Raw genomic sequence first — 26,435 nt, 5'->3', positions numbered from 1 at the left:
TCTGCCATAGTCAAAATAAAAAAATTCCTTCCAGTAGCACCTTAAAGACCAACTAAGTTAGTTCTTGGTATGAGCTTTCGTGTGCATGCACACGAAAGCTCATACCAAGAACTAACTTAGTTGGTCTTTAAGGTGCTACTGGAAGGAATTTTTTTATTATGTAAGAATATGCTATGGTTATGAGAAATTGGTATAAATAAGATTTAAGTTTTAAGTTTTAGGGTTTTTTATGGTAAGATAAGGTAATTTAATAGATAGATTAAGGTAATTTAATGACAGAATATTATGAAAAATGGAAAGGATTTGCTGTGACAATCAACAACTAGAACACAAAAAAGGGAGGTGTGAGGATGTCGATGAAATAAGGTAATGACAGTTAAGGATTTGGGAATATTGGATCTGTTTTTAAATCTTTGTGGTTTATTTTTGCTTTCTGATTTTGATGTGCTATGTGTTTTGTTTTTGCTTTTTGCTTTTGACTTTTATCGATTTGTATTATTTAATTGCTATTTGTTTCTTTCTTGTTTTTTCCTTCTTTTTCTCTTTGTTTTTTTGTAATTTTAAAATTCTCAATAAACATCATTTTAAAAAAAAACTGAAATAGAATTTTACACGCTAGTAACAAGAAGAAATTCCAATCGGAAGGAAATGATATTATCGTCCACAAGATTATCCCAAATCGGTTGATAAAAAAGAGAGAAGCTTATAGACCTCTGGCCGAGGCACTAAAAGCAAAGGCAGTGGACTATAGGTGGGAGTACCCTGAAGGCATCTCCTTTTTCTTTAAAGGGAAACGTAGAAAGTGTTTGTCGGCATTAGATGCGGACAAGTTCTGGAGAAAGTACCGGAAAGACCTTGGAGGAAAAAGGCAATTGTTGGGAGAATCAGAGGAAATTGAACAAACAGTTGAGAGTTAGGAGACAGATCTAAGAAGGGAATTTATTAAATGTATACTGAGACCTTGAATTTGTAATTTTTTTTTAACCCGTTGACGTATCATAAGAAATAAAGTATGGATTATAAATTTATTACTTGGAACGTAAATGGTTTAAATGAAAAATCAAAAAGGAACAAGGTGGAACATATTCTGGTTAAGCAAAAATATGAGCTAATCTGTCTGCAAGAAACTCATGTAGCGGAAAAACATAAAACAGTATTAACAAATAAGAGATTGGGGCTTGAGTTTATTGCATCAAGTAAAGAAAAAAAGAGAGGGGTGGTAATCTATGTAAAACCTCAGCTGGAGCCAAAACTGCTTTACAATGATGAAAAAGGCCGAACAGTGATTATAGAGGTTAAGATCAATAATGAAAAAGTGATAGTTATTGGAATTTATGCACCAAATGAAAGAAAATCCGAATTCTATCAATTCCTGGAAGAAAAAGTCATAGAATATTTAGGGGAAAAAATTATATTATTAGGAGATTTTAATGGAGTAGTCAATCCAAACATGGACAGAACAATAAAGAAGAAAGAAACATGGACAGAACAATAAAGAAGAAAGAAAAGAGGCAGAACAAACTCCCAACTACATTTTTCCAATTAATAGAACTCCTGAATTTGTTCGACGCTTGGAGGTTTAAGAATCCAACAGAGAAAGAATTTACACATTATTCAGAGCCACATAAACCGGCGGGATGAATCGACGCGATCTGGACAACAAAGGATTTATTAAATAATATTACAAAAGCAGGAATCCATCCAAGGACAATTTCAGATCACAGTGTGGTCTGGGTTAACTTTAAAGGGGAAGAAGAAAAGGTTAAAAGGTGGCAACTTAATGAGAGCATGCTAAACGATGAAAAAATTGTACAGAAGGCCAAGCAAATCTTAGAAGAATATTTTAAGTTTAATTTAAATCAAGGAGTAGATCTAGAGACGGTTTGGGACGCGGGTAAAGCCGTCATAAGAGGTTTCTTTATACAACAAAATCCATTCCAAAGGAAAACAAAGGAGAAGAAGAAAATGGAGATCTGGGAGGAAATCAGAAAAAAGGGAAGGATCCTTTTCCAAAAACCAGATGATGAACTAATTAAGCAAAGTATAAAAATTTTACAGACGCAATTCTCCATGATAATAAATGAAGAGATAGAATGGAAGATAAAATGGTTGAGACATAGAAATTTTGAGTTTGCAAATAAACCTGGCAAACTTCTGGCCTGGAAATTAAAGAAGAAAAAGGAAGATAGAATTATCAATAAAATTAAAATTGAAGACAAATGGATTCAAGAAATGAAGGAAATTAGTAAAAACTTTGCTAGTTTTTTTGGAAAACTATATAAAGAAGGTCCAGAGACTCTAGAAAAAATAAACTACCAATAATACCTAAGGAAAAAACTGAAATCTTGAACTCACCAATAACAGCTATGGAGGTGCAACAAGCTATACAGAGATCAAAATTTGGAAAGACACCGGGCCCAGATGGTCTTCCAGCTAATTACTATAAAAAGTTAGAACAAGCATTATTTCTTCCCATGAAAGACCTAATGAATAATATTCTGGCAAATGGAAAGCTTCCGAAAACCTGGAAGGACAGCTTTATTACTCTTATCCATAAACAGGGAACAGATGCCCCAAACATCGCCAATTACAGACCCATTGCACTGCTAAATAACGATTACAAGATATTCACAGACATTCTTGCAAAGAGATTAAAAATGGTGCTGAACGAGATAATTCATAAAGATCAAACCGGATTTCTTCTCGGACGATTTATGCAATCCAATATTAGATGTGTGATTAATGTATTAGAATATTTGGATATTAAAATTGATAAATCAGCAGCTATTATGTTGGTGGACGCTGAAAAAGCTTTTGATAACGTGTCCTGGAAGTTTATGAAAAAATTAATGGAAGAAATCGGACTGGGAGAAAATATTTGTAAAGGAATAAATGCCATCTATTCGGAACAATATGCAAAATTGATCATCAACGGAAGAATTACTGAGGAGTGCAAAATAAACAAGGGAACAAGACAGGGCTGCCCACTGTCACCACTGATATTTATCTTGGTGATGGAAGTCTTGAACAATCAGATAAGAAAGGATGAGCTTGTTAAAGGCATCACTCTGGGAAACAAAACATATAAAATTAAAGCTTTTGCGGACGATTTACTTGTTATGACTGAAAACCCTAAAGAAAGTATGAAAAGAGTGCTGGAATTGATTAAAGAATTTGGAGATGTGGCAGGCTTTAAACTGAATATAACAAAAACAAAAATGCTTGTTAAAAATGTAACCACAGAAGAAAAGGACGACTTAGAAAAAATATTGGGCCTGAAAATCTCTTCAAAAGCGAAATACTTGGGTATTTGGATCACCCCCAAGAACATAAACTTATTTCAGGATAATTACACCAAAACTTGGTTAGAGATTAGAAAAAACTTGGTAATCTGGAGTAAACTAAAATTAACATTTCTGGGTAGGATTTCCATTATAAAGATGAATGTGCTTCCAAAATTAATCTTTTTATTTCAAATGATTCCGATACTGGGTGAAGCCGTCCTTGATGCTAACTCGCTGGATGGCCAAATGTAATTTATTCTTCCTGCAGATTGATTTGGTTCTGAGAAAAAAGTAAATTGTCTGTCCAATGGGCGTTTCAACCTCCAAATGTCTATTAAATTATAGCTTTCTACTAAAGAGAAGAAAGTTTTGGGTAGTTTCCCTTCCTTAGAGTCTGAAGGCCCTCGTATTTACAGGACTGCCTCTCCTGGTATGACACACAGAAGACCTTAAGGTCCATGAATAACTATAGTTTAGAGGTCCCGGGCCCTAAGGAAGTCAGACTATCCTCCACCAGGGCCAGGGCCTTTTCAGTGATGGCTCAGACCTGGTGGAATGCTCTGTCCCATGAGACTAGAGCCCTTCAGGTTTTAACCTGCTTCCACCTGGCCTTTAATTTTAATTTGTTTTTTTTATAATTTTTTTATTAGTTTTACAAAAAATTTTAAAACAATACAAACAAATAAAAAGACATACAAACACGTATAGTTTCATAGCCTCTTTTTCGTAAACCTTGTTTCTCAGACTCCCCCATACCTCCCCTTTCTGCATCCCAATGTCCAAATTTTTTTTTAGCAACTTCTAAATATTTCTGTCAAGCCTCTGTCCTCTTAATCTTTCCTTCAGTCTAATCCTATGTCACTGTAACCCTTTCTTTCTCAAAACCTCAACATTCTAACATTCATCGAGCTTATAGTAGTCCTTAAGATAGATTTTAAATTTCTTCCATTCTTCTTCCGCCGTCTCCTTCCCCTTCTGCCAGTCATCTCAGCCAGTGTCATATAGTCCATCACTTTCATCTGCCATTCTTCCAGAGTGGGTAGATCTTGTGTCTTCCAGTACTTTGCGATAAGTATTCTTGCTGCTGTCGTAGCATACATAAAGAAAATTCTATCTCTCTTTGACACCGATTGGCCGACAATGCCCAAGAGAAAGGCCTCTGGTTTTTTAGAGAAAGTATATTTAAGTACCTTTTTCAATTCATTGTATATCATATCCCAGAAAGCCTTAATCTTCGGGCACGTCCACCAAAGGTGATAAAAAGTACCTTCAGTTTCTTTACACTTCCAACACTTATTGTCAGGCAGGTGATAAATTTTTGCTAGCTTGACTGGGGTCATGTACCACCTGTAGACCATTTTCATAATATTTTCCTTTAAGGCATTACATGCCGTAAATTTTATACCGGTGTTCCACAACCATTCCCAGTCAGCAAACATAATGTTATGACCAATGTCCTGTGCCCACTTAATCATAGCCGATTTAACTGTTTCATCTTGTGTATTCCATTTCAGCAGCAAATTATACATTCTTGACAAGTTCTTAGTATTGGGTTCTAGCAATTCAGTTTCTAGTTTTGATTTCTCCACCTGGAAGCCAATTTTCCTATCTTGTTTGTAAACCTCCATTATTTGATAATAATGGAGCCAATCTCGTACCTTAGGTTTCAGTTTCTCATGACTCTGTAATTTCAATTTGTCTCCATCTTGTTCCAAAATTTCCCAATACTTTGGCCATTCGGCCTCCATATTGGGCCTTTTGAATGCCTTAGCCTCCAAGGGTGACAACCATCTAGGGGTTTTATTTTCCAACAAATCTTTATATCTTGTCCAAACATTAAACAGTGCTTTTCTGACAATATGATTCTTAAAGGCCCTATGCACCTTAATTTTGTCATACCATAGATATGCATGCCAACCAAATGTATTGTTAAAACCTTCCAAGTCCAAAATGTCTGTGTTCTCGAGGAGCATCCAGTCTTTCAGCCAGCAAAACGCTGCTGCTTCATAATACAATTTTAAGTCCGGCAGGGCAAATCCCCCTCTTTCTTTAGCATCTGTCAGAATTTTAAATTTAATTCTGGGCTTTTTGCCCTGCCAGACAAATTTCGAGATGTCTTTCTGCCACCTCTTGAAACAGTCCATCTTGTCAAGGATCTGCAAAGTTTGAAACAAGAATAACATTCTAGGCAATACATTCATCTTAATAACTGCAATTTGGCCTAACATTGACAGTTTAAAATTTGACCATATTTCTAGATCTTTTTTAATTTCTGACCAACATTTTTCATAATTGTCCTTATATAAGTTCAAATTTTTAGATGTCAAATGAACCCCTAGATATTTCACTTTCTTAACCACTGTCAAACCTGTCTCTTCTTGAAATTTCTCCTTCTCCATGACTGTCAAATTTTTTTCTAAGACTTTAGTTTTTTGTTTGTTCAGTTTAAATCCAGCTACCTGGCCAAATTGTTGAATTATCTCCAACACTCTTTTCGTGCTAGTGTTTGGCTCTTGTAAGGTCAATACTAGGTCATCTGCAAATGCCCTTAACTTGTAATGTTTAGCTCCGACCTGTACTCCTTTAACCTGCTGGTCATTTCTAATCATATTCAGCAACACCTCCAGAACAGAAATAAAAAGCAATGGAGAAATTGGGCACCCCTGTCGTGTTCCTTTTTCTATCTTAAGTTCCTCCGTAATCACATTATTTACAATCAGTTTAGCTTTTTGTTCAGAATATATTGCACCTATACCATTCTCAAAGCCTTGACCTACCCCCATCCCATGAAGATTCCTTTTCATAAAACTCCAAGAAATATTGTCAAAGGCTTTCTCCGCATCCACAAAAATCAGCACTGCTTTAGTGTTTATGTTCACCTCTAGCAATTCCAAAATGTCTATTATATTCCTTACATTGTCTGATAGGTGCCTTTTTGGGAGAAAGCCTGCTTGGTCCTTATGAATCTTCTCCATCAACACTCTTTTAAATCTTTTTGCCAAAATGTCTGCAAAAATTTTATAATCCACATTAAGTAATGATATTGGGCGGTAGTTCTTAAGTTGAGTCTTTTCAGTCTCTGTCTTTGGTATGAGTGAAATATATGCTTCTTTCCACGATTCTGGTGCCCTTTTCCCCTCTAAGATCTCGTTACAGACTTCCTTTAATGGTTGAACCAACCACTCCTTCAAAGATTTATAATATCTGGAAGTCAGTCCATCTGGCCCTGGAGATTTGCCCAATTGCATGTCTTGAATGGCACCCTCTATCTCTTGTTCTGTTATTCTCTGGTTTAAATCCACCTTGCTTTGATGAGAGATTTTTTGTAATCCATATTTTTTAAGGAATTTATCTATGTCCTCTTCATTTTGTGATCCTTGAGAATAAAGTTTTTTGAAATAACTCAAAAAGCAATTTCTAATCTCATTGGGTTTAGATATGTTCTTTCCATCCACTTCTAGGCTTGTGACCGTGTTTAGTTTCTGCCTTTCCTTCAATTGCCATGCCAGAAGTTTGCCACATTTATCTGCCGATTCGAAGGTTTTTTGTTTCATTTGCTTTATCTTCCATTCAATCTCTTGATTCATCAATTCCATATATTGTGTTTGATATAACTTAATCTCTCTCAAGATCTCCTGGGACTTTGGTTTTGATCTTAATTTTTTCTCTCCTTCTTTTATCTTCTCCAAAATCTTTTCCTTCTTCTCATTCTGCTTTCTCTTTTTTATTGAGTTTTGTTGAATCAAAAATCCTCGCATCACAGCTTTACTTGCATCCCAGATCACTCTTTTTTCCACATCAGCCTTTAGATTTATTTCAAAGTAGTCCTTTAGAGTTTTTTGGGCCTTCATGTGGATCTCCTTATCTCGAAACAGGGTGTCATTCATCCTCCATCTAAATTGGCCAGTTGTTGTAAGTTTCATTTCCATCTTCACGGCGTTATGGTCGGAGCAAGTTTTTGGGCAGATTTCTACCCTCCTAATCTTTGGAGCCATCCCACTAGTGATCCAAATTTGATCAATTCTGGTCCAGGTCATCATCGCTTGGGAGAAAAAAGTTCCCTCTCTCTCAAGAGGGTTCCTTGTTCTCCATATATCTATTAAGTCCATATTTTCCGTCATTTCAAAGAAGGTCTTCGGAAGTCTCCCTTCCTTGGAGATTGTCAGTCTTTGTGCCTTGTCCATATTTGTAGAAACTACACCATTCATGTCTCCCATGATTATCATATTGTAATCCAGATAGCCCATCAGAGTTTCATGGAGTTTCTTGAAGAATTCCGCCTTGCCTTCATTTGGTGCATAAATTCCAACTATTAAGAATTTTTCTCCTTGTACTTGTATTTCAACTGCCAGATACCTTCCTTGCTCGTCTTTAAACATCATTTTTGGGACCCATTTCTCTTTTACATAAATCACAACTCCTCTTTTCTTAACTTTATCCGATGAAATGAATTCTTGTCCTAATCTTTTATTTATGAGTAGTTTCCTGTGTGCTCTGGTTACATGAGTTTCTTGTAAACAAATCAAGTCCAATTGTTCTCTTTTCAAAATATGAAACACTTGGCGTCTCTTCAAAGGGATGTTCAGCCCATTACAATTCCAGCTAAGGAATTGCAGGGCCATCTTGTTATTTTTCTGTTACTCCTCCAACCGCTCCAAGTTGTTGCTCTTCCTCTGATGGTGCTGGGTTAAGTCCAAACAATAGGTTAAGAATGTCTAGTGCTCTCCTTTGTTCTGCAATTGGGTCCACAGTTCCTTTCTGTAAGTCCTCTTGGTTTCTTCCCAGGAATCTTTCTTTGTCTTGTATTGTCTTTATTTTCACCTTCTTTCCCTTGTAGTCAAAAGACAGTCCTTGAGGGAACTCCCACCTAAAAGGGATGGTGTTCTTCTTCAGCAGGTAAACCAAATCCTTATAGAAGGTTCTCAACTCCAAGATATGTTTAGGGATGTCCTTAAAAATCTGTATGGGTGAATTTTCAATTTGCAAGGCCTTTTGGTAATGTAGTTTTAATATTTTGTCTCTTTCTTCCTTCGATCTGAGGGTAATCAAACAGTCCCTCGGGGTCTTTCTGTTCTGTCTTCTGCCCAGTCTAAATGCTGTTGTAATCTTAAATTCTTCCTCCTCCAAGTCTTCCCAGAAGTCAGCAAACTCTTGTGTTAGAAACTCCGCTAAGTTGTCTCCTTCGCTCTCGGGAATCAATCTTAATTTCAGGTTTCTTTCCTTCCTCTGTAATTCCCACAAAGCCAAAGTTGCATCATGTTCATGAACCTTTTTAACAATCGGTTCCAAGTTCTCTTGAGTCTCTCCAGCAATAGTTCTAGCTTCCTCTGCAATCTTACGTGTTGCAGAATTTTCTTGGACCAGCCTATTTATAAATTCTGTGTTCAAATCCAATCTTGCTGTTAATTCTGTCAATTTCTGTGTATTTTCTGTACTCTGCTTTGTCAAGGTCTCCAAAGACTGATTTATCTTGAGTAGCGCTTGTGTCACTGACTCCATGGAGGCAGCTGTCACTTTTTCTTGTCCTGTTGTTCCTGTAGGAGTTGCACCAGTAATTGAGCCTCTTTTCTTTTGTTGCTGTTGCTGGTACTGTTGTTGCTTAGCTTTAGCTCTTGTAGTTATCTCTTCCGCTGGGCCACTCATGTCCCAAGGTCGTTCCCAGGAAAACAATCCCCTGATGGAAAATTCCACTGTCCTAGACTGTCACAGCCGTTACTTTGGCCCTCTAGGGGGAGCAAACCAAAATGTCCGAGTATGGAGACAAAGAAGTTAAAGACAAGTATATCAGGAGGCTTGTAAATACTTGTTACAGCACTTTTTCCAATGGATACTATTTCAGCATGCTCCAATATACTGTTACAACAAAGTCCAAGAACTTTGTATCAAACAAGGCTTCAACTATGTAACTTTCCCAAGAGTTTAAAAACAGCTCAGTGCCCTAGTGTCTTATTTGGCAGTCCGCTTCAGGGCATTAAGGCAGCAGAAGGCTTTTTTCTTTTTTAGATAAATCATGCAGTTCTTAATGTCCCCTTTTCCTCCCCTCTGCCCTGCTTGCTAGAGGGGAGATTTAGATCCAATGTCAGGTTTAAGTTGTCAAGAGATGTCTCATACGGATGCAGCTCTAAATTTCCGTTGCTTTACCTGTCATGCAGTCGGGGGGAGGCAGACTTCCTTAATTTTTACCTCCCCCGTTTTCAGCCAAATTTTCTTTGAAAAAGTCCCAATTTTACGTTCAGTCTTACTCACGGATTTTTCAGTTTCAGATTGACAGGAAGGAATCGGCGCTCTCCGTCAATGGCGACGCGGCTTCACCCTGCGGGCTGGGTAGCGACTCTCAGCACCGCGCTCTCCCGATGCCGTTCCGGAGCCTTTAAAAAGGCTCTTTCTGCAGTAAGGGGGGGCGCTTCTGGTGCCCACCGAGTCTCCTTGTTCACAGGCTTCAGCACCTGTGATTTTAGGGGTCCCCCGCTTGCCGTAACGGGTCAGACCCGAACTCGCAGAGCAGTCCTCCTCCGGAGCTCGGAAAGAGGACCGCCATTAACGCTGGCGCCGACCAGAAGTCTCGGCCTTTAATTTTAATTTGGCCTGATATTTTATTTCCCTTCTCTTCTTTTTTTAAAAAATGATATTTATTGAGAATTTTAAGGTTACAAAGAAATAAGAAGGAAGAACCAAGAGAAAGAAAAAAAGTAGATAAAAGTAACAATTAAACAATACAAATCAATAAAAACCAAAGTCAAAAAGAAGAAACAAAACACACAATACATCAAAATAAAAAAGCAAAAATAAACAAAAAATTTAAAAACAAATCCAATATTCCCAGATCCTTAACTGTCATTACCTTATTTCATCGACCTCCTCACACCTCCCTTTTTTGTATTCTAGTTATTAATTATCTCAGCAAATCCTTTCCATCTTTCACAATTGTTATGTACTAAAGTTCTCACCCTGGGCCAGCAGGGGATAGTGTAGATAGTTTTCACTCAGGTCCACGTCAGTTATTTTAGGCGGGAAAACCTGGGTTGTTGTTGCTACAATGTTGATAGCCGGCTGCCTATAAAAGCAGGCCGGCTGAGCTGTTTGCTGTTCAGTTCTGTCCAGCTTACAATAAAGAGCTTCTCTGGAGAAATCACTGTGTCATCTGCTATGTTCGCCCACAACTTAACACTGGCGACGAGGATGGGATTGATGGACATCAGAGCACAGTCAGATGCAGCCACCTCTGAGCAGAGCTGAATCACTGAGCTGAATCACTGAGCGAAATCACTGAACAGAACCAATTCAGAGCTGACTGTTCTGGCTAGAGCACGGTGTTCCATCCATCACCCTTCACGCCGGCATCGGAATCATGGCTTCACTTGTGCCTCTACCGCCGTTTGCGCCAGCCTGTGAATCATGGGACTCCTACCTCGCTCGGTTCGACTGCTACCTCCAAGCCAACGAGCTGACGCAACTATCACAGGAGCGTAAGCGGGGCCTATTCCTCAGCGTCTGTGGGCCTGAGGTGTTTGAGATGGCCCGAGCATTGGATGTGCCTGAAGCAGTCCAGGCAACACCGTGGGACACGATCCAAGAGAAGCTCCGCAACCACTACGCACCAAAGCCGTCCAAGATTGCTGCCTGCCATGCGTTCTACCACCGGAACCAGGCAGAGGGGGAGTCAATCAACAACTACAGCACCGCCCTGCGACAGGCTGCAATGCACTGCGAGTTCCGAGACTTAGACGATGCCCTGATGGATTGAATCATCTGCGGGGTCCGGGACATCCGTCTGCAACGGCGTCTCCTCGCCAAGCCAGACCTCACGCTACAGAAAGCCATTGAGGAGGCTGTGGCCTCAGAAGCTGCTGAACACTCTGCCCAGGAGATCCGCAAGTCCAGCAGCCCGCGTCTTGCTAGGAAGCCAGTTCCAGTGCATCATGAAGAGGCCAGCAGTGATGAGGCATCCTCCAGTGAAGACGATGATGTGCACCAGACAAAGCGGGAGCGCAGGAAGTTCCAACAGAAGTCCAAGAGCCAACCAGAATGTGCCAGCTGCGGAGGAAACCATTCCTGTGCCAAGTGTCGATTCAGAGACGCCACCTGTAGGAAGTGTTCCAGAAGGGGCCACATCGCTAAGGTCTGCCGATCGGCTCCGTCTGACACCCCCCCTTCACCGACTCGCAAGTCCAAGTCTTCACTCCAGTCTGCCAAGGAAAGCTGTTTCGCTCTCACCAACTGCCGCTGCCTGTCTGGAACCACGATTGGCCAAACCGACTCACCTACGCGACGCAAGCTGAATGTCACGGTGCTCATTGAAGGAGCTCCATGTGAGATGGAGATCGACACCGGGTCTGCCTTGTCCATCGTGTCTTGGAGCACCATCAAAAGACTGGTACCCAGAGTGTCCAAAAGGCAACTCGACTCTCACCGCGTACACCTGAGTGACTACCAGGGAAATGACATTCCTGTGGTAGGCGTTGGCCGGTTTCGGATCGCCTTCAAGGATTTTTCGGGCCTGCTCCGACTGGTGGTGGTAGAAGGTCAGCGGCCAAGCCTCCTAGGGCTAGACTGGTTTGATGCCCTTGGCCTGGAAGTCACCGGCACCAACTGCATCTCTAACGCAGAGACTGAGGGTCTGGTCAAAGACTTTGCCGAGGTTTTTGATGGCACTTTGGGGCAATATACGCCCATCTCCTTTAGCCTTGATCCACAAGTCACCCCCATCAAGCTAAAGCCACGCCGGGTTCCCTTTGCTCTCAAGGCTAAGGTGGATGAACAACTGGACAAGCTGATCGCCCAAGGGGTTTTGGAGCCGGTTGACCACGCCAAGTGGGAAACCCCCATTGTCACGCCTGTCAAGCCAGACGGGTCGGTGAGAATCTGCGCTGACTACAAGTGCACGATCAACAAGGCACTTCAGCAGCACACTTATCCGGTTCCTGTTGTCCAGCACCTGCTGCATTCCCTGGGTGAGGGTAAGGTCTTCGCTAAGCTGGACCTTGCCCAAGCCTATCAACAACTGCCCATCGATGATGCCACTGCTGAAGCCCAGACGATTGTCACCCACCAAGGGGCATTCCGTTGCTGCCGGTTGCAGTTCGGGGTGAGTGTGGCTCCTGGCATCTTCCAAAGCCTTATGGAGCGTCTCCTGCAAGGGCTTCTGGGTGTGGTACCATATTTTGATGACGTCTTGGTGTCCGCAGACTCACACCAGCAGCTGTTCAAGCGCCTCCGTGCCGTACTGACCAGGTTCCAAGAGGCCGGGCTCAAGGTAAAGAGGGAGAAGTGTCAGATCGCCGTTCCACAGGTAGAGTTCCTGGGCTATCTTATCGACGCCTCCGGCCTTCACCTGACCACATCCAAGATCCGCGCTATCCAGCAGGCCCCCATCCCAAAGAACAAGACGGAGTTGCAGGCGTTCCTGGGGCTACCGAACTTTTATAACATGTTCCTGCCTCACAAAGCCATGGTGGCTGAGCCTCTTCACCGACTCCTCAGCACAAAGATGCCTTGGTCCTGGGGTCATCGGGAGATGGCGGCCTTCAATGCGGTCAAGGCTCTCCTTTCATCGGACAGTGTGCTGGTACAGTACAGTGTAGCCAGGCCACTGGTCCTTGCCTGTGACGCCTCACCTTTTGGCATCGGCGCTGTCCTTAGTCACCGTTTTCCAGACGGAAGAGAAGCACCGCTCGCCTACTTTTCCAGGACGCTATCTCCAACGGAACGGAATTACAGCCAGCTCGACAAGGAGGCACTGGCACATGTGGCTGGAGTGAAGAGGTTCCATGAATACCTCTATGGCAGGACTTTTGACCTCATCACTGACCACAAGCCGCTCCTGGGCCTCCTCGCCTGTGATCGTCCAACTCCACCGGTCCTCTCACCGCGCATGCTGCGATGGACTGTTTTCCTGGCTGCCTACCACTACCGGCTCGTCCATCGCCCGGGAAAATCGATGGGCCATGCCGACGCCCTCAGCCATTGCCCTCTTCCAGCGTTTGTGGAAGACCCGGCTCCAGCTTCATCGGTCCTCCTGATTGAGGATCTTCCGGCAGCGCCTGTATCGGCTGCCACTGTGGCCTCCGCATCTGCCCAGGATCTCACCATCAGCCGTGTGCTCAACTGGGTGTGGAGGGGGTGGCCACAAGGGCCTTTCGCATTGGAGTTCCAGCCCTTCGCAACCAGACAACATGAACTCTCGGCTCATCGCGGCTGTCTGCTGTGGGGAGACCGCGTCGTGATTCCCCAAAGACTCCGTCAACGCGTCTGGAAGCTCTGCACATTGGCCACCCGGGAATTGTCAAAATGAAGGCGTTGGCTCGGTGTTACGTCTGGTGGCCTAACATGGACGATGCCATCACTGCCTGGGTGTCCGCCTGTCAAGCATGCCAAGAATCAAGGCCTGCACCACCGGCAGCTAAGGGACACACCTGGGAGACGCCAAAGACACCCTGGTTGAGGGTGCACATCGATCTGGCCGGCCCCTTTCACGGCCGGACCTTTATGGTAGTGGTGGACGCCTATTCCAAATGGCTGGAGGTGATGCCCTCCACCACTATTCCAAATGGCTGGAGGCCCTGATGCCCTCCACCACTACCGAGGCCGTCATCCGGGTGCTGCGAGGCCTGTTTGCGACGCATGGGTGTCCTGATGTCCTTGTCTCCGACAACAGACTGCAGTTCACGTCAGGCACTTTTGAGCATCCGCCATGCCCTAACGGCACCCTTTCATCCATCCAGCAACGGGCAAGCGGAGAGAATGGTGCGCTCGGCAAAAGAGGCACTGGCACGCCTGGACCGGGGAGACTGGCACGAGCGGGTCGCTGAATACTTGTTCGTGCAACACATCACCCCTCATGCGGCCACAGGGCGGAGTCCTGCTGAACTGCTTATGGGCCGCTGCCTCAGGTCACTGCTCGACCGGCTGCACCTGGACTTTGCCGTGGCCGAACCCCCAGGCTGTGCCAACTCGCCACGGTCATTTGTTCCAGGAAACCAGGTCTTTGCCCGGAACTATGTGGGGGACATTCCTTGGGTGCCAGCCACAGTAGTGGGAGTCACTGGACCTCGCTCGTACCAGGTGGCACTCGAAGACGGACGCTTGTGGCACCGGCACATAGACCAGCTTAGGCGCAGGGTTGGGGACTTGGACACTATCGTGGTGCCCCCAACTGCGCTTGTGGCTCCAGAAGAGACACTTACAGATGGCGAGGCTCCACCTACACCTCCCTCGCAAACTGCCAGCGTGGAGCCGAACCAAGCCTCTTCAGAGGGTCTGCCAGACTTACCACAGACTCAGACCACTCCACTTGCGGAGGCTCCACCCGAAGCAGCGAATCCAGGGGATTTGGTTTCAACACCACCTAGGGTTGCACCACAGCCTCAGCAAGAATTGTGTGCCCCCCCGGACTTGGCTACCAGTCCCCAGCGGTCTGGCAGAGTTTCCAAGCACCCAACTTATTTAAAGGACTATGTTGTTGGACATGTATCACTGTTGGTCTAAGTATGGGAAATGTAACCGATATGCTTTTGTGCCTAATTGAACCATTACGTGTAGTGCTGTATATAAGGAAACCATATACAGCAATATTTTTGTCCCTTCTCGACAGGTCAGCCCCTTTTCCATAGTCAACACCGAAATCCACGTGGTATTTGAAGGCATGTTTCAAGGCCCCTCCAAAGTTAAGGGCCCCCACAACTCCGAGCTCCCCCCAGCCCAAAGCCAGACTTGAAAAATCAAAACATCCCTGCATAGGGGGGTCCATCCAGCCCCCCATCTCCAAGCCAAACAGAACTCCATCTCTCCAAATCTGACTTTTTCCAAGTTCATTCGTCAAATCCTGTTCCTGCTGGGCCACAGCTCCCTCCATCTCTGCCACCCGGGGTCCAGCAACAGCCTCCTCCTTCATCTCATCTGTCAAAGCACATTCCTGGATTAATTCCTGAGTGGGTTCTATATAGGTACCCACTGTCTGTCCAAATTTTCCGATCGCAACAGTCATCAAATCCATCTTCTCATGTAACTGTTCCAATAAAACACTTGTCTTGCAAAAGGCAAGCACCAGAGCCTCCGAGTACATTCTTGTTCAAGGTCGAAGTCTGGTCCCACGATCTTAATCTATTACAGCTGCAAAGCTCCCTAGTTCGGTTTTAAAAACAGTTTCACAAGCTCCCTCTAGGGGAAACAATTTCTTTTTGTATCAATTTTTTTTTAAAAAAAGCAGATCTAGCAACAAAGTTTTCCTTTTTCGGATATTTTGTCAATATTTTGTTCCTTTTAAATGCGAAGGGGAACAATGGAATCAATATGTTTCTCTTCTTTTAACTATCTGTCAAAAACGTTTGTCCATAGTCAATGAACTTCCCCAGAACGTCTGTCCTGACACCCTGCTCCCAGGTTCAAGACGGTGGAAAATTGCCTTTCTTTACTCTCTCTTCTGCAGGTTTAAACATTCTAAAAAGGGTTCCCCCCTCTTCTCCTACTTCCAAGGGGGGGTTCAGTAATTTTAAATGATGAAATTTTGGTCCTTTACAGACGACTTTCTAAACTCTAACTTGCCGTGTCTTTGCTTCAATCTATCTACAAAAAGCGGAAGGCGGACTTCCTGTTTAGACCTTCCCGCTTCAGTGCCAAATAAAAAAAATTCTTAATCCAATTTTCCGTTCTACTCACGGGCAGTTGTTTAAAATCCAATTGTCCACAGGAAAAAGTCAGCGCTCTCCGGCAACAGCAATGCGGCTTCACTCCGTGAAAGAAGCAGCCGATTCAAAGCACCGCGCCACTCACCCCACGTCGCTCCGGATCCCCGAAAACTGAGTTTCCCCGCGGGTAGGGGGGACGCAAAGGTGCCAGCCGAATCCCACATCCACAGGCTTCTCCCGCCTGTGGTTTTTGATGGGTCTCCACCTCGCTGTGGCGGTTCAGACCCTGTTTTCCACGGAGCAGATTCCTCCCGATCGGAGGAAATCCGCCATTGCCAGAGGCGCCATCCCTTCTCTTCTCTCCCCCTCCCCTTTTATGAAGATTACCCGCTCTGAGACCCCACAGCTAATTCTCCCCTGGCCTCCTCGCTGGCCCAAGTAGGACCAATTCAGCCAGCTAGCCCTGCTGATTACCTAATGCTTATTTCCCCTAAATTGATTTCTGAATTTTGAATTTTATTGTTATTCATGTTTTTATACTGTATTTTATGCTGCTTTTACAATTAAGTGTTTTAAATTTGTTATTAACCACCCTGAGCCCGGTTTTTGAACTGGGAAGGGCGGAGTATAAATTAAAAAAATATTATTATTCTATTATTTTCTTATTGTTCTATCAATGTCCAGAGAAACCACTCTATTAAAGTCCCCCATGATAATAATTCTTTGGTCTATATATTCAGGTAGTTTTTCCTCCAATAATTTGTAGAAATCTGATTTCTTTTCATTTGGTTCGTAAATTCCGACTATTATTATTTTTTCGCCTTGTGATATCACTTATCCTGCAATCATGCTTTCTTCCTCATCCTTGAAGACCTGCTGTGCCTCATGTCAATTTTTAATATATAGAACCACACCCCTTTTTTACTTTTATCTGATGATATAAATTCTTTGCCCAATCTTTCATTAATCAAAATTCTCCTGTTTTCTTGCGAAATGTATTTTCTGTAAATATATGTCCAAATTTCCCTTTATTAAGATTTGTTCAATTTTGTTTCTTTTTACTTTGTTATTTAGTTCATTCACATTCCAAGTCAATAATTTCAGATTCATTTCCATTCCTAATTAAATAATACCATATTTTCATACTGTTTATTAAGACTGTTCTTTCTTTCTTTCTTCTTCTTCTTCTTCTTCTTCTTCTTCTTCTTCTTCTTCTTCTTCTTCTTCTTCTTCTTACGGTGTTGCTCGTATTTCTTCTTTGCCCAGTTCTTTTGCATATTTCCTCCAAAATTTATCTGTTCCCTGAATACTTTTGAACTTAAATTTCTTCTCTTTGTAGAAAAAGGAGATACCTTCTGGAAATTCCCATCTATATTTTATATCATTCTTCCGAAGTATGTCCATTAAAGATTTATAGGGGTGGGTTGTTGTTTTTTTTTAATCTCACTGGGATTTCCTTGAAAATTATGATAAAGGTTATGTCAATGCATAATCTTTTTTCTAGAAAAAAAAATCTTTTATTTCTTTGGAATTGAATATCACCAAACAATCACCGAGGAATTTCTTTGATTTTGACGATCTTGTTCTTATCCTAAATGCACTCTATATAGGGTCATTCACTTCTTCTTCTTCTTCTTCTTGCATATTTAACCATTCTGCTATTTCAGAAACCAATTTTTAATGTCCTCCCCAGGCACCTCTGGTATTGATCTAAATCTCAAATTCAGTTCCTTCTGCTTCATCTCCATCATTGTCAAGGAGTCCCAAGTTTCTTCCTGTATTTTGGTCAGTTCTGCAGCATCCCCTTTGGTCCCCCCCCCCATCTTCTCTCACCTCTTTCATTTCCTTTTGTGTTTTTTGTGTGTGGCATCATCCAGAGCTTGTTTTTTTCTTTAATTCCTGTACAGTTTTTCCTATTTCTGCTGATTTATTTGATTTGTCTTGTTAACTCTGCGACTGATCAGTCATTTTTCCTTTCCATTCCTGTTAATTTTTTCCACTGTCTTTAATGTCTTTTTTCAATTCTGCAAACATTTCTAAAATGTCACTCATAGATTCCAGACCCTACTTTGAGCCTCTTCTCTTCCCCGGTGTGTAAACCGTGTCTCGAACTATGTAAAACTTGCTAAATAGTCAGGAATATCACATCTTGGCTTGCCTCAACCACAGTAAACCCACCTTGTGTGTGATGTAATTTCTGACTGTTTGTAGAGGGGATGTCCTCCTTCTCCACGCCAAAATGGAGCAAATCCTTAAGAGAGATGTTTCTTTTTGGTTCTGGGTCTCTCTTGTCTCCTTACAAGGAGTGGAGGGAACTCTGTTGCAATGGAAGAAAGAAAGATCTGCTTTGCTTTCATGGCACCCTGCCTCCATCCATTCATCTCTTACCCATCATGGACTTAGGGGACTCAGTCCCTTGGGAAATTGGGCAGCAAAAGCCAACCACCCCTATTTTTTCTATATCACAATTGAAAAGGTAAGTTGTTGCATAGTCAGTGGTGGAGGAACCCTCTTTGTCACCCGGGGTGGTACGCCGAGGGGTGGGGTGGGGCGAACTGCCCGGCAGCCTGATCAGACTACACATGCACGGCAGCTTGTATGGACACCGTGCGCGAGTGGCAGCTCAAACGGATGCTGCAAGCAGTGCCCATACTGACTGATTGCGTGCCCCTTGCCGCTCCACAGCTGGGGGGAGGCAGTGGCCCATTTTGGCACCCCCCAGGGTGGCCCCCCACCCCCTCCACCCCCTCTTCATACGGCACTGTGTATACTGTTACATGTTATGTGCTTCCTCGGTGTATGTTTATAACCAACCAGAGAATTAACATGAAAAATTTTCCCTCCATTCTTTCAAATCTTCTAGAGCCATCACTCCTGGTGTATATGAACATTATATATAAAAAGAAACCCCACAGCACTGACCACAAACACATAAGAAAATGCATTTTCAAAAGAGTGAGCACAAAGATCACTCTGCATTCATTCATGGCAAATGCAACAACATTTTGGCATGTGTATTTTCCTGATCTCACCTAGCTCCCCATGCTGTAATTCTCCTACTTTATATGTTTTTGTGCTTTTCATTATTAATCATATTCTTTTCCTTTTACATTTTATATTAGTTTCTATATTATAATTATGTGTGTTGTTTGTATCTGCAGGATGAAGGAGGCTTAAATCTGAAAGACACCACACAAAAGAAGCAGCTGAGCCAATGAAATAGTTTATTGTAATATACTCTGGAGCTTGTCCTCCCACTCTTCCCATGTGTGATGCAACATGGCCCAGAATGCTATGCACTTCTTCTCTTCCAATAGATGAATGGACACCAACTTGGCAGTGTAGCAGGAGTTCATTAACTATTCCCAGGAAAGCCATGGGACTTTTGTAACTCGTATGTAGCCAGGGAAGACACAAGACAATATTTATTTTGTCTGTTTGTTTAATACACTTATACACCAAATTACTCAGAGAGGTATTTCTTAATTCCTTACCACTTAATTCCATCCTCTTCTTAATTCCTTACCACAACTTTGGGTAGCCTTCCGCCTCTGCTGTTGTGACCCAACGTGGGTCATAAACCTGACCCTGTGCTCTAGCCAAGCTTATACCAACTTGATGCCCTCCAGACTACAATGCCCATCTCCCCCAACCAGCATGGCCAATGGTCAGGGATGATGGGAGTTGCAGTCCAACAGCATCTGGTGGACTCCAGTTTCCACATCCCCGCACAAAATGTTTTTATGGTGATGATGAAGAAGCCTCTGGCAAAGGCTGGCTCATCTACTTGCCTGTCACCAGATGGCTGTAGACTATGAAGTGCCTCTCTGCTGCTCTGATCCCATGCAGGGAAAAAACAAGCAGGAGGGAGTAAAACAAATGGGTTGGAATGAAGGAAGGAACTAACGAAAGAAAAGGAGATGCTGGCAAGAGAGGAAAATATAGTGAGATGCTTAAGAGGTGAGGAAGGCTGAAGCTCACATATTAGGTTGAAATAACTATCTAAACATAGCATTCCTCTTCTCTCTTTTGACCCAATTGGTAGATGGCAAAGCGATATGGAAACATTTACACCCTTTGGGCAGGATATCAACCCTTCATAATACTGTCTGGATTCCAAGCAGTGAAAGAAGCGCTCATTGACCACTCTGACGAATTTGAAGACCGACCACAGATTCCTTTCCTTATGGCTATGACAAAAGGAAAAGGTAGGTAATGAGAATTTCTGCTGGTACTTTCCCCGAAGAAAACATTTAAGTGGCTGTCTGGAAAAAGAGAACAAAGGTTTTCTATTAATGTTGTACTGAACAGGAAATAGGGGTTCTATGCAGTGCCAGTTCTTATCAGAGAAGACCCACTGAAATCAATGGGCATGGCTAATGTGGGCCTATTAATTTCCATTAGTCTACTCTAACAAGTGCTTTGTACTACACTGTGGTTAGACTGAACTGCAGGTAGAAGCTTGTTTCCTGTTGCAGTTGCAATGCATTGACTGTCCTGGCCCTCAGCGCTGGATGAAGGGCTTGAACTCTCCGCTCTTTCTGCTGAGGTACTCGTAAAATATACTGAGGCAGACTTTGCATTGTCTTGTAATTGTTTGCCTCAGAGATACTAAATAGCTTGCACATTCAAGGGCATGAACTTCAGTAAACAAAGTTTCTTCTTGGCTGGTAACTTAATTTTAACATGTCTGTAAGGAAGAATTTCTCACTAATTTTTCATAGGTATTATATTTTCAAATGGTCACATCTGGAGGCAACAGAGACAGTTCAGTATTGTTACTATGCGGAAGCTAGGACTGGGGAAGAAAGGCATGGAGCACCAAATAGCAGAGGAGGCCCATCAGCTCGTGGAGGTTTTTGCACGTTCAAAGGGTATGTGATGATGGGTGATGGTGCTGAGCTGGCGTATGAAGATATATTTGTGTACTACCTCTGTCCATTTTAGAAAGGAATGTGATAGGTTTTTCTTGGTTCCCAATGGAGATCCCAGCAGTTTCTCTTGGCCACCATGAAATCCCACTCTCAGTCTGAACAGGAGCAGCTGAACTCACATTAGTATAAGTTTATTTTGCAGGAAAACCACTTGACCCCTCCATGCCCATCGCTAATTCAGTCTCCAACGTGATGTGTGCTGTGGCTTTTGGGCACCGGTTTGCTCTTGAAGATGAACGGTTCCAGAAGCTGATAGAAGACTTGGATTTTGTCTCAAAATTTCTAGGAAGCTTCATTCATGCTGTGAGTAGTCATTTTCATTCCTGCTGATTCAGAGAAGTCTCCCAGGGACCTTATGTTCCCCACTCAGCATTCTGGATTCCTTTATGATAGAGGATAGAGTGTTGGAGAATGGAAATGAGGTTTAAATCTAATCTGAGATTGAGCCCCCCCTTTTCTTTCTCTGTAATGCAGGGGTCAGCAAACTTTATCAGCAGGGGGCTGGTCTACTGCCCCTCCGACCTTTTTGGGGGTTGAACTATATTTTGGGGGGAAAGGGGAAAAGAACGAATTCCTATGCCCCAGAAAAAACCCAGAGATGCATTTTAAATAAAAATACACATTCTACTCATGTAAAAACACGTTGATTCCCAGACCATCCACGGGCCAGATTTAGAAGGCAATTGGGCCGGATCCAGCCCCTGGGCCTTAGTTTGCCTACCCATGCTGTAATGTGTTTCCCTGTCCCCTTTTCTTCTGCTGGCTGCAACGAGCCACCAAAAGGCAAACTTGAACACTTCTCCTTTCCATCCTGCTGTGCTCCACATCCCTCCCTCACTGGCTTCTGTTAAAATAAGAAATTTTTTTTACCTGCCAAAGAAAATCTCAAGTGGAACTGTGTTGAGAGGCATATTTTACCTCCCTCCTCCTGATCAATTTCACCCAGAGCCTTGTCAAATTCACCACATTCTTCTTCAAATGTCCCGTTCAAACCTTGGTATGTGGAAATGAATTAGCGATTGCCTCCCCCTTCTCTCTCTCCTGCCTCTTCCTTGCCTCCTCCTTCTCATTACTCTGAGACCTCTTGGCTAGCATTTATTTATATGGGGATCGGCTCTTTTCTCCACCCTCTAACCTCAGATTTCCATGATGCAAACCCAGGATATGTATTTGTCTTATTTAATATTCTTTGTTATTGGGAACAAAGTTCTTGTAAGGAAAGGCAATGGAAGAGACCCAACCTCCGAAGTGTTTGCTAGAGAGGTGTATTCAGAAAATGTAAGTAATTTATCTTTCATGAGAAAACTAGGAAAGAGGAAAAGCTCCCTTGTTAAAGGTTTAATAATAATAATAATAATTTATTATTTATACCCCGCCCATCTGGCTCAATTTCCCCAGCCACTCTGGGCAGCTTCCACAAAGACAAAAAATACACTAAGATGTCACACATTAAAAATTTCCCTAAACAGGGCTGCCTTCAGATGTCTTTTAAAGATAAGATAGCTGCTTATTTCCTTCACATCTGAAGGGAGGGCATTCCACAGGGCAGGTGCCACTACTGAGAAGGCCCCTGTCTGGTTCTCTGTAACCTCACTTCTCCCAGCAAGGGAACTGCTAGAAGGCCCTTGGCACTGGACCTCAGTGTCCAAGCCGAATGATGGAGGTGGAGACGCTCCTTCAGGTACACTGGACCAAGGCAGTATAGGGTTTTAAAGGTCAGCACCAGCACTTTGAGGGACACAGGTGGCGCTGTGGGTTAAACCACAGAGCCTAGGACTTGCTGATCAGAAGGTCGGCAGTTCAAATCCCTGTGACGGGGTGAGCTCCCATTGTTCGGTCCCAGCTCCTGCCAACCTAGCAGTTCAAAAGCACAAAGTGCAAGTAGATAAATAGGTACTGCTCCAGTGGGAAGATAAATGGCGTTTGCTAGAGAGGTGTATTCAGAAAATGTAAGTAATTTATCTTTCATGAGAAAACTAGGAAAGAGGAAAAGCTCCCTTCTTAAAGGTTTGATTTTTTGAAGGAAGAGATGGGCATTACTTGACTGGGGAACTGGGGAATTTAATAAATAAAATAAAATAAGATGAATTTTAAAACTGCATTGCAAGATTTGGAGAACTGCACATTTCAAAGGATTGCTGTGTTTCAATTTGCCTATCAGGCAAATTCACTCTTAAATGTGAACTGACTTGAATTTTTCCCAATTGTATTCTTTAGCCACCCCCACTTCCCAACAAATACTTTGACCCCTAGTTTTCTTTCACATATTTGGCTAGAGATATTTCCCAGAACCAGTCATTGTGAGATTCAAGAGAAGCTGCAGACTCCTACCTTCTTCTCAGGGAGACTCAGACTAATGTGCTAGCTCTGAAGAATAACCCGGGTCATATTTTAAGTACTAATTCAAATGAATTGACTCATGAACTGCATGACCAAGCTTCCTCATGGTAATGACGGCATGTCTGATTTCTTTCCATTAGCTTTGTGAAATGCTCCCATGGCTCATGAAACATCTCCCAGGGCCCCACAAGAAGGCCTTGTCCTGCACAGAGATGGTGCTTTCATTTGCAAAGGAGGAGATAGAGAAGCATAAGGAGAATCAGTCTCTGCATGATCCACAGGATCTCATTGATTTCTATCTACTTCAGATGCAGAAAGTAAGTATCTGCTTTGAAACTAAATGCTGCTCATCCAAGGAATCATTATATTTCCTGTTATAAGTGAATACTAATCTCTTCCAAGGACACCAATATTTTTTTCCTGAATCTCAGTTGAAAATGACATTGAGTTACTTTTTTCAATTTTATTGGATTATTATTTTTCTTAGTGAGTTGTGCAAACCACTAATCTTGCATAATGTTTTTTATTAGGGTAGTGGGCACTGGAGATCAGATGATGGATCCAACAGGGCAGTGGGCAAATACATTTGAAAACCCCTGTAAAACTCATGGGAGCATACTCACCACTGAAATGTTGCCTGTGGTGCCCAAACAGTAAGAATGCCCAAATAGTATGAATGGCCAACTCACCAAGTGTATTGTGGCAGATGTTTCATTATACATTACAATGCATTGCAAGAGGAAACATCACTCATCACTTTCATCAGCAGGGGATGGAACAAATCCTAAAGAAAATGTTCCTAAACTAAATGTGACTTCAAACTCCTACCTCATTTATTCCTACACAAGAAAGGTCAAAATATTTTTTCTTCTTGCCTCCTTGGAACAATCTTTGAATACTCTATGGTGACTAAAGAATGATTAAATGTGTTTAGTGCTAAGTAATGCACATTTTGAATATCTGCTGCCAGAGAGATTCTTTTGGATCCCTCTTCACCTGCCAGTGTTGGATTATTACCCCAACCCGCAGATTCTCAAATGCAGCACCAGCAGCTACCGCTGTGTACACAGGAATGTGTGCATGGATCTTTTGTCACAACCAGCTACGAAGCAGAGGGCCGGCCCACCCATGAGGCAGGCTGAGGCAGCTGCCTTGGGCAGTGGCATGCCAACAGGAGGCATCCTAGCCTGCCAGTATTGGAGAAGTGGAGTGGTGGCAGTTTCCTGCAAGATTTCACCAAAAGCTTGCAATATTTCACTGTCCTCACTGTTGTTGTTACCACATTGTGGGCACTGCTGTGTGACCAAAGTAACGGAGGTGGCAGTGACAGCAGGGCAGTGGAGGTGGCACCTTCCTATGTCACCTCAGGCAGTGTAAGAGGACACCTCACCCCTCATGTATTGGTGGTATGCTAATAGGAGCAGGGGAGTAATAAGTGCTGAAGGACAGATTGTAATGCATGTAAATGACATGACACTTTCCCCGTTTTCAAAATCAGAGCAAAAACGACCCAGAGTCCACCTATGATGAAGAAAACATGGCTTTTAGTATTTCCGCGCTCTTTGTAGCAGGGACAGACACAGTCACCAGTTCTCTGAAATGGGCGCTTCTCCTCCTGGCAAGTCATCCAGATATCCAAGGTGAGAGAGGGAAACCTGTGCAGGGCTTCCTTTGATATCTAGAGTGGACTGTAATTCTTGTGTCAATTAATTGTTAACGATTTTCCAAAAAAATTAAGAAATTGACAGCAAATTAATTCAAATTTACAACAAATTTTAAAGTTGATTATCTCCCATTCCCCGTTCAAAATGTTAGCAACAAAGGAATGAGAGAAAGGAAACAATAACATACTTTCCCCTCATTTCTGTTACTTTTCCATCCTTTCCTCAATTTCCACTGGCTGTGCATATTTAAATTCCTGCTTAGATTTTCATTTAACTATAACATTTTCCCAGTTATTTAAGTAGAGTTATTCTTCCTTTATCTAACCATATAACCATCAATCATAGTTTCAAATAATATTTCCTCCTATACAACTTATTTTTCTTCCTTTATGCGTTCTCAACACTCTGAATAATAATAATGGTAATTATATAATCTTCTTTAACCCTAGTATTCTCTTCAAACTTCACAGTCCTCAAAAGCATTCATGAAGACTCTTTGTTTTCCTTGTTATGCTGTTCCTTTAAGCAAAAACACCCCAACAACTTGACAATATCCATTTTCCCAGACTGAATCTTCCTGCTACTGTTCTGTCCCCCTTAACACTATCCCTAGTAAGTACTGGAAGAGGGTGAACCTTATACCTGTGAAACTTTAAAATGTTATCCTTAATATACCCCCTCCCAATATTCAGCCAGGACCATACATATCCCCTTCTGTCTTTCACGTTATTCTTCTTTATGAAGCACATTCAATTTTTATAACATAACAACAACATGAAATTCAGGGTTACTTCTTCCTTTCTCTCTGAATGCTTTGGACCTTTGAGAGAACATTCTCATGCCTTACCAAGAACCAGAGGCGTAGCAAGGTCAGGCGGTACCCAGTGCAGAATTTTTTTTGTCAACCCCCCCAACATTGAAATTGAAATCTGTCAATCCCCCAAGAAAGCCGGACACCCCTAGGCATGAGGCAGCTCCCTATGTTACCAAAAGCAATGCCTCAGCCACAGACTAGACTGTAGCGTCTTCTAGTCCAACCCCTGCAATGCAAGAATCTCAACTAAAGCATCCATGACAGATATCCATAAATAATCCCTTCGTGAAAATGATTGACATCCAGCCTCTGCTCAAAAACCTCCATGGAAGGAGAGCCCACCAACTCCTGAGGGAGACTGTTCCACTGTCTAACAGCTCTTGCTGTCAGAAAGTTCTTCCTGATGTTTAGTGGAATCTCTTTTCTTGTAACTTGAAACCATGGGTTCGAGTCCTACCCTCCGGAGCAGGAGAAAACAAGCTTGCTCCATCTTCCATGTGATGACCTTTAAAGTACAGTGGTACCTTGGGTTAAGAACTTAATTCGTTCTGGAGGTCGGTTCTTAACCTGAAACTTTCTTAACCTGAGGTACCACTTTAGCTAATGGGGCCTCCAGCTGCCGCCACGCTGCCACCGCCACCGGATTTCTGTTCTCATCCTGAAGCAAAGTTCTTAACCTGAGGTACTATTTCTGGGTTAGCAGAATCTGTGACCTGAAGCGTCTGTTGGAAAAACGCCCCCGGGAAGGGTGCCAACTTCCCAAGAAGTCTCTGGTG

At 42.7% G+C, this 26,435-nt stretch overlaps 1 protein-coding gene and 1 long non-coding RNA gene across 3 annotated transcripts in view; both read left to right on the top strand.

Moving 5' to 3' along the window:
* LOC310707277 (cytochrome P450 2J2-like) overlaps window positions 1-26,435 on the top strand; it is a 69,348-nt gene that overhangs the window by 3,444 nt on the left and 39,469 nt on the right. The window contains exons 2-6 of one of the 2 annotated variants that reach the window (XM_083504278.1): window positions 19,953-20,115; window positions 20,632-20,781; window positions 20,984-21,144; window positions 23,322-23,498; window positions 24,680-24,821. The exons of the other annotated variant lie outside the window; for it this stretch is intronic. Of the exons in view, the coding sequence (XP_083360404.1) occupies window positions 19,953-20,115; window positions 20,632-20,781; window positions 20,984-21,144; window positions 23,322-23,498; window positions 24,680-24,821 (793 nt within the window). The remainder of the gene's footprint in view (window positions 1-19,952; window positions 20,116-20,631; window positions 20,782-20,983; window positions 21,145-23,321; window positions 23,499-24,679; window positions 24,822-26,435) is intronic. 2 annotated transcript variants of the gene reach the window in all.
* On the top strand, window positions 21,151-22,929 carry LOC310707493. The gene is made up of 2 exons (XR_014526509.1): window positions 21,151-22,106; window positions 22,776-22,929. It is a non-coding gene; the product is annotated as an uncharacterized lncRNA (long non-coding RNA).

The sequence above is a fragment of the Podarcis liolepis genome, assembly GCF_965112155.1.
Source record: "Podarcis liolepis genome assembly, chromosome: 5".
Lineage (NCBI taxonomy): Eukaryota > Metazoa > Chordata > Lepidosauria > Squamata > Lacertidae > Podarcis > Podarcis liolepis.
This window is presented reverse-complemented; position numbering and strand designations above follow the sequence as displayed.